Consider the following 9,025-nt stretch of genomic DNA (forward strand, 5'->3'; position numbering starts at 1 on the left):
TTTGGATTTGTGAGAACTTCCTCCACATGCACACACACACACACACACACACAGTCAGCAGCTGTGTTTCTGTTGGGGTGTTTGTTGTTTACTGTGTTGTGCCTTTTCCTTTAGACAAACGTGTTGCTGCTGTGGTGATCGGTGTGCTTCAGATGCATTGGGATGGCGCTATATTTGTTTGATTTTGTGTTTTTGGGTGTAAGGGGTTATGATTTTGTTCTGTTGTATTGATTTTGACTTTTGCAGCCAACTGTCGCTTTTGTGGTTCACCATTGTGATCATTGCATGGACTAATTCTCCCTTTTGCTCCTCTCCTCTCTTCTCTTGTCCTCCCTTATCCTCCTGTTCACCCCCTTTCCTTTCTCCTGTTTTGTATTTCCACCCTCCAACGTTCAACTGTGATAACGATAAACTACACTACACTTTTCTGGCCATCTCTCTTTCTCTCTACACCTGTCCTTTGCTCTTGCTTATGGCAGCCCCCCTTGCGTTCTCTCTTGCAGCGGCAGCAGCGGCTGCGCAGGGTCCGCGCCTCATAGCGGCCCCCGCAGGTCAGGTGTTGCCTCCCCAAGCTCTCCGGCCTCCAACGCCAGCCGGAGCTCCCATCATGAACATCATCCGGCCTACTCAGATGGCTGCCATGCTGCCCAATGGCACTCCCACATTGGTGCCTTCCACACCAGACGCCGGGCTCATCTACACCACCCCTTATGACTACCCCTATGCCTTGGCACCCACCTCGCTGCTGGAGTACCCCATCGAGCACAGTGGGGTTCTAGGTAAGAGAGCCTGGGGGAGCTTGGGTGCAGCAGGTACAGCGGCCACCTTTAGCCAACCTGGACAGGAGGGCAGCTTGTTTTACCCCGGAGCTGGGGTGCTGGATGCAGCTTCCTTGAGCCACAGTCAGGACATGTTGAAAGGTAAATATATTGTGTCCACCTGAAGATAAATCAGACAAATTGACGGGGTGGATGTGCTGGTGAAGCTCTTTGTGATGGGGTTACCAGCGGTGTGGCTCATATGGACGAGATAGAAAACAGGCAAAGGGGACAAAAATATCTGATGAGGGTTTTGGCTGGGGAACTGTACTCTCAGCCGAGGTTACTGCTCTGTTTTAGTTACTCCAGCCAAACAAACATGCTCAGGTTTACATCGCCTCTTCTCTGCAGGATTTATAGGAGAATTTGCCTCGGTGTGAACCGTGGCACACTGGCAGAAACACTCTTTCATACATGCAGCCTGCTCTCTAACCTTTTCATGCACTGGCCTGGAGGCATATTCAGTCTGGAGGCAGATCCCCTCGGATTTCTGCAGCTTTTGAAATTATTTCTCTGCCGTTCTCTGCAGGCAGGTCTTGATGCCTGCAGATCAACCCTCTCCTCACTCCCACATGGGATGTTCATTAAATTCCTCCAATTTTCCCCTCATTTTCTCCGTTGTCCTTTCTCTCCGTCGTCGTAGCTTCACCCCTGTTGAACTTGAGCTCTTTGTTAGGCGTCCCCAGTGTTACGTCTCGTTTCTGCGTCAGGTTAACTCTTAGATATATTTTTTTCCTCAATGGTGCTTAAAGCTCAATGCATCTGCTACCAAAGATACATGTGTTAAGCATTCTGACGTGTGCAGCATATGTAGCTAACAAAATAAAGCTGCTCGGAGACAAAGGGAGGCTTTAGCCGCTGCTGTCGGGCTTTGTGTTTGACGCGTCGTCTTTAACGTGTTGTCGTGGCAGCGGCAGACACCGGTGTGATTTTAGCTGACCTGTGTGTCTGAGGCGCCTCTGGGAGACGTGTGGAACAGCCGGGACAGCTGACCGGCTTTTCTCTCTTTAACTTGCAGGGTTACACCAGCTTAGTGCATGTTATTTACTCACACTATCGATCGGTGCCTTCAGCAGAACACACAGCCCTGTGAAACGCGCTCACGCACTCCCGTAGATTTGGCCCGGCTGCACGCGCTGCTGTATGCGGGTTCCCTCCTGCCTGCCTGCGAGGACAGACATTACTCCAAACTTGCTCTTAATAAAGCAAAAACTAAATCTGCTGCATTTATCTAGCCCGGTTTCTCTTGGAGGACTTAACTTGGTTTTCCTAATCTTGAACTTTTCCTTAATACTTGAGCGCTCGGTGACACCCGAGTCGTGTCAGGTTTATGAGGCCGTGTCAACAGCTGCAGCAGGAACAAATCAGTTGTGACAAATATAGGCGGGGAATGACAGCCCGCGCCGTCGGCCAGCAGATTGACCTGGAGAGAAACGCTGGAAGTGGCAACGAGAAAATGAAGAGGGAGAGGCAGGTGGTGTCTGCCACTATTCAATTACCATCAGAGCTATATTGGATTTCCCCATCTTTCAAAATAAAGAGACACATTTCTCTCTGCTCCTTTTGGGATCCCACAGGAAGATTCACATTATTTTTCTAGACCGACACAAGAGTCCGTACCTTTAGCTGCCCTCTTTTCAGAGTCCCCGTTTAAGCACTGTGGAGTTTTAGTACCTAAGTTCTGCTTTTTAAAGCAAATCCTCAAAGGGATGTATTATTTTTTTTCTACTAAGCTTTTGTACATGTAAAAACAGACATATGTGTTGTGTATATGTATAATATTCTGTAATAAGTTCTGTGTATTGTATAATCTAAGCATTACCAGTCATAATGGTTCAAATGTGAATGATATTTCTGTAAAAAGAAGAAGAAATGACTGTTTTTCCTTTCCTCAAAGTGAACGGTTTCTAACCTTGTGGACCTGTTACGATCTAGGTGCAATGGCTACTAAAGTGAGACGGCATGACACGCGGGTCCATCCTTACCAAAGGATTGTGACCGCTGACAGAGGTCAGTTTAGTCTCTTAGCTACACTCTCCTGTTGACTGATGCATTTCTGACATTACTGTGCCTCACTGCCTTAGTCGGGGATTTGTATATTATGTGTATCGTGTAATTCTTTTGTTTTCCTTTCCCCTCCACCACCTTTCCACCCCTAAACACCAACTCACCAGCTAAATGGTTGAGTCTGGTGTGCACATTTTGTTTACATGTTCAGTTTGTGCAGACTTGTGTTACTCCAGCTCAGGCAAAAAAAAAAGACAAAAGGTTTTGGTTCATGCAGCTGTGAAACCAGGACAGGTGAAGGTGTAGGACGACATTCCTCTGATGTGAAATTAGAGCCTAAAGTGGAGCAAACCGGTTCCCATACATGATTTATTTCCTCGGGTCTTAAGGAGCAAAGACAAAGCTTAGCCGCGCCATAGGAGACGAGTAGCTTCGCCGCTACTAGACATCATTTCAATGAGGAAATTCAGACTTATGTGGGAATTTTATTTTTGTAGAGAAAGTAGACGCGCATAGACGTTAGCAGTGTTATGCAAATTTATTGAAATAAAGCTAAAAACATTTTTGGATATTTCAGTTGTACATGAGGTACTGTCATTTTATATTTCAACATTTTATATCAAATGTATTTATGGTTTTGTGTATATTTATATTCTATAAAACTATACTGTTAAATAAAGAGAGAATCAGAAGGCATTGATTCATCTGTTCATTCCACGATGAACACTAGACACACAACTAGTTACTGGACTTTACCACTAATCACACTGGAACGTAAAAACACTAAAACTAGACTTGTTCACCTCATTCTGCTTTTTTGGGGGGGGGGGGGGGGGGGGGGCAGTGGGTGCTTTAACAAAGCCAGATTAGGGTGTGGCTTAGCATTTTGGATCATGACATCATTACGTCATGATTTTGCTGAGAGTAGGGGGGGGGGGGTATCATGTTCATTTTATTGTTAAAATGATGTCATTCCAGTCTCTTCCTGCTGACACTAATATCCTTTCTATCTTTTTTTTCTGTTTGTTTTGTTTTTGTTTCTAACCACCTAGCCGCCACCGGCAACTAACACATGACCTTCTGACCTCTGAACTCTTCACCCAATGACGAGCCGCCCCAAGCCTGCCTGCTGATCAGTTAACTGGTAATTGCCTTTTGCTAGCCTCTCGGACGCAAGTGACAGAGAGAGGCGCCTGCCCGTACAGTTACCCTAACACGTTCTGACAAAAAGATAAAAAAAACAAACCAACGCAGAATCTTCACTGAAACACAACGTCAACAAAAATAACTTAAGTTGTGTATTATTCATTTTTTTCCTCTGTTCATTAGTTCAGTTCCCATTCTTTCTCTTTCTTTTTCTTCATGAATCATATACTGGGTGGATGTGTTTGTGTTACTCAGAAATCTGCACTGAATTATATAGCAATAAAGCCCCGCCCACCCGTGTTCGTTTGACTGCTCTGATTGGTGACATCACTTGCTTTGGTCGACGTTCAACAACGCGACGCAAACCATTTGGTTTTCAGCGTGGTAACCATAAGATTAATCATCCTCAACCACCCGCCACCCCCAAACGTAAACATGACCTGTAGGAGCACCCGGCTGCTCCCGCCCTCCTCAAACACCCACCCATGTGAGAGAAAAAGAACGGGAAGGGAAGGGAACGTCCACTTACATTAACTTGTTTGATTTCTGTCATTTTTCACATGTATTTGAGTTGAGCTCTACATATGTAATTATGAGCTGACACATTCTGGGTGTGCCCCTCTAAACGGCTTTCTGTCTGTTTTACGAAAAGCATGGCTGAAATGATAGCAGAAGGAGCTTTTTATGATTTATATGTTGCTGTTTTTTTTCCCTTCTGTCTCGATTTTTATGTTTTGCTTTTTAGTTTTGTTTTTGTTTTTTGTTTTTTTCACTTTTTTGTTCATGTGTAACAAATTATCTTAAGGGGCTAAAAAAAGCAGGTGGTTATCTCTAAAAGTCAGAACATCGTCTAGTGTTAAAGGCAGAGATGAAAAAGTACAGGAAACAAGATGGGAGGGTCATTGTTTTGGGCTGATGGGTCCGTGCGTGCGTGCGTGCGTGTGTGTGTGTGTGTGTGTGTGTGTGTGTGTGTGTGTGTGTGTGTGTGTGTGTGTGTGTGTGTGTGTGTGTGTGTGTGTGTGTGTGTGTGTGTGTGTGTGTGTGTTTCAAAAAATACTACAATGAAAGTAGGGTGTGCTGAGGCTTCGGGGACACAGCGGTAGTGCTTATTAGCGACTGGCCATTGCTACGCCCCCGTCCACACTACATCTACTATCCAGTGCCTGATGTATTTAGAAGAACATCTCAATGAGTTAGCCGAGCTGTGATCACAAAGATTAAAAATAAAAGTATTGCGTGCGTTTTTAGCCAAAGGGTTTTCCAGTGAGGTATATATATCTGCAATTATGCATCTGTCTCGCAGAGGGCTCTCTTTGTGATTTTAGACTTGGGAAGGGTGTGAACTTTTGGTGCCTGCCTTCAGCTGGAACAGACGCCCAGTCAGCTAGATTTTCGTTGACCCCTTATTGCTACATTATTTTCTTCCATGAGGTTAACACAGGATATTAACACTAAATTTTCATGCTTCTTAATTCCAGCTTCATTCTTACATTGCTGGGAAAGGACACTAAAGTTCTGCAAATTAAAAATTTTGTTTATTGAGTTTTTTCATCAGCCAAGATTTTATTTTATTGCATTTTTTTAATTCATTTACAAATTTTGGAAGAACTTTCTTTTAATGTATTTCTTGGTTTGAGGTTGGCATAATCCGAGCCTTCCTGCATAGGCAATTTTTCTTATTTTACTAATAGAATCTAATACATGCCAAACAAAAATTCAAAAAGTGCATCCACAATGTGTCACACCTCCCTCTGATTGTAGTCTAGCTTCTGAGCCCACAGTCCTTTGTTCAACTCTCAAGAAAATATAGGATGTGAAAGCCATGCCTGCCTGTTCAAATTGCTTTATACATACGTCTTATAAATATAAATATATAAAAATGTAGATATCTGTCATTGCATATGAAAATACAGAACAAAAAAGTAAGATAATTTTACAGGGTGCTGGAGATTAAAACATAAATCAAAAATCTATTTTTGGCTATTTTAGCTTTTGATACTTGCAGTTATAAAATAAAAAAAAATAAGAAAAATTAAAGAAAAAAGTTTCCGACAGTGTAGGAGAAAACAGGCAAACGGAGTGGGTGGGGAAAAGTGCTGTTACCTTCAAAAGATTTGGAAAGGAAGACCAAAAGACTCATAACCCTTGGAAAGCTGGTGAGATCAGAGCGAGACAGATGCCTAAAAGGATCAAGTCCAAGTGCCTTATCAACTTCTGTTTTCTAGTAGTTTTCCAGTTGTGTTTAAAAAATATCCAGCACCCACCGAGATGGCGCAGAGAGGAATGGCTAGTGTTACACGCTCTGATGAATCGAGCTGGGTAGCTGGCGCCGCCGCGTAGCGTTACCCAAGTTATTCTATGCAAAAAGAATAGCAGTCGTTTCGACCAGCTAAAATATGTGCCATGGTTTTGTCTTCCTGAAATGATTTTAATTCTTTTGTTTTCTTTTACCTGATAACCCTTTACTCTGCTGAATTAGCAGGTTTTGTTGTTTCTTTTTTTATTATTATAATAATTTAGGTTTTAATGATGAAATGAAATATTGTCTTGATTTTTGGTGACTGTACCTAAATCCCTTCGAACAAATTGAACTGCCATTAGCAACCAAGTATTGTGCCAGAACATGTTTTTGATCATGAGCTGAGAAAAATACATATTTAGGAGATTGGATAGAAAAAGTCGGGGGGGGGGGGCGTTCTACCCCATTTGGTGGTTTGTTTCAACAACTGCAAACTGAAAACATCCCTATGTCTCCATGTCGACTAGACAACAAACGATCAGTTCAGTGATGATATGTCTAATGGACAAATGAAGCCTTGGATTATGAAGTAGGTCTGTTTCAGGCTAATAGTTTTCAGTTATTGAAACAGCTGACAGGTTGCTGCTCGAAGGTGAAACTAGAATGAATCGGCAAATTCCCAAATCCAATAGAACCCACGGCAGTTGATTTTTCTATTCATAGCTCTTTCATCAAGCTGTTACACCAAAAGGTCAATGATTTTTTTTCAGTGTTATTTTAAATTGTAATGCAATATTAAAGTGGAGCAAGAGATGGCAATTCAGCATTTGACAGTATTAAGAAAAATTCCCTCTGCAATGTTACAACATGCTGTGTCATTGTGAAAGGCTGGATTAGTCCATCAGGTGAAAGGTGGAATCTATACCTACCGTATTCTCTCTGGCCTGCCTACTACATGTATGATAATGTAATTAACAGCCATTGTTACAGGTTTATAATGTATTTTTCTAATCTCATTTTATATGTATATTAATCATGTTTCTGAGTTTTATCTTTCTTTTATTGTTTATTTTTAAACCTACTGCAACTCCCCCTCTGAACAGCCCTTTCCCCCTCCCCCCTTGCCTCTTACATCTCAAACTGTCTCTTGTGGGGAGTGTCGCCTTTTTCCCTGTTATATTTTGTTTTCTTGCCGATTCCCAGCTTGTTTAACTCATTAGCTACTTTATTAGTTTTCTTGTCATAAGTATTTTTACATGCTTGCGTTTAGTTTTCATGGTGTATGCTGTTATTTTTCTTATTAACCCCTTGGCATTTATTTTAATAAAACATTCTTAGTAAGAATTTTACTAACTTGCTGATATTTTGTCTTGTGTTTTTAACCAGTTTCATGAATGTATTACCTTGGTCTGGTTCACGGACTAACACAATTAAAACCAGTGTATGGCCACAACTTCCACTGACTGACGAGCACATTTACCAGTATCTCGCTGGGCTCCAACTTAAAGAGACTAGTTGGAGACACTAAATTGCAAGAAAATGCACAGACAAATGGTTGGAATCACACTATGGTATTTAGACACATTTACTTGAGTTGAAACTACAGATGCTTTAATTTAGTTGCATCCAGAATGCTCGATTTACTTAATTTGGTCTCCAGACACAAATCAGCTTTATAGATTCCCAACCCTTGCTAAATTAACCTCGTATATTTTGCACTTTCTTAATTGCAGAAACTAAATTGAAAAACAGTTTGAGACCCTCAGAGAATTCGAAATTTGTCATAAATGCATCAAACACAACCCTGCAGTTGCACTCAAGAGAACCAAGATTCTTCTTAAATATTTCAAGGCATTTTAAAGTCGATGCAGGCTTTACTTGCATGAATGTATACATGCGTCAAACTTGTATCTCACTAGGTTGTTGAAGACAAATTAAGAACCCCATTCACGAGATTCCCAAGAATGTTTGCAAGGGTTCTTAATGTGTTGTGAGTTGCAAGGCCTTGAATGTTGGAACATCTGGTTCTGATCCTCGAATGATCGCCAGTGATCATGGAATTGTTCAGATTAGTTTCCGTAAGTCAGAGACTGTTGGACAACTTGTAAGAGTCTGTGAGAATCAGACTTCCTGTGTGCAACAAACAAGATACTTCTTGGTTTGTAGTTTAGAAATACGCAAATGTGTTAAGTGTGATTGCACTTGAAAATGTGCACATTTTCTCCCAATTCTGTCTCCAATCTATCGCCAACAGTTGCAACCCAGTAAGACACGAGCCTAAGAAAACGAGACACTAGCACACACAGCCTAACTGGAAACTGCACGAGTTGAGCGTCCCCTCCACCCCCTTCACTCCAGCTCTGACACTTTGTGCTGACCCTCTTCGTACTCGACCCGTTCGCCAATGCTGCTGCTGTGTGTCGTCGCCTCTCCTAGAGACAACTCTGATAGTTGTCTTGTCCTTTTGTGTCACTGAACCTTGTGAGACAGCAGCAAGTGGGGGAGGGGATGTAAGCTGCACTCTTCTAGAGGTCACTGGTTACACTTCTGGGTCAACGGTTCTTTCTTGAAAACAACACACCCTGGTGAAAAGTGCGATGTGTATGTGGGTGTGCACATGGGTTAACCTCTAAGTCGAGAACTCCCCGGTCCCTACACATAAAACCCAAACAGGCTGTCTCCTGCCATTAGAGCAGCGCTAATCTCAATCTGTGCATAAATATTTCCCATTAGTCATCTCAAAAGGATTAATTTTTACTGTGAATGTGTACAGCAGAACATCCCATCAGCATACATTGTTTTAAAAAGGGAGTTA

The 9,025-nt window shown here is 42.3% G+C and overlaps 1 protein-coding gene across 3 annotated transcripts in view; it reads left to right on the top strand.

The window, feature by feature from the left end:
- Positions 1-4,179, top strand: part of qkia (QKI, KH domain containing, RNA binding a) — a 74,175-nt gene extending 69,996 nt beyond the window's left edge. The window contains exons 6-8 of one of the 3 annotated variants that reach the window (XM_015969863.3): positions 480-920; positions 2,754-2,828; positions 3,878-4,179. In XM_015969863.3, coding sequence (XP_015825349.1) covers positions 480-920; positions 2,754-2,828; positions 3,878-3,894 — 533 coding nt within the window. In that variant the 3' untranslated portion in view covers positions 3,895-4,179. The remainder of the gene's footprint in view (positions 1-479; positions 921-2,753; positions 2,829-3,877) is intronic. The other 2 variants (XM_015969866.3, XM_015969864.3) reach the window with 2 other exon arrangements.
- Positions 4,180-9,025: the final 4,846 nt, after the last annotated feature.

Source organism: Nothobranchius furzeri, chromosome 18 (assembly GCF_043380555.1).
Source record: "Nothobranchius furzeri strain GRZ-AD chromosome 18, NfurGRZ-RIMD1, whole genome shotgun sequence".
NCBI lineage: Eukaryota > Metazoa > Chordata > Actinopteri > Cyprinodontiformes > Nothobranchiidae > Nothobranchius > Nothobranchius furzeri.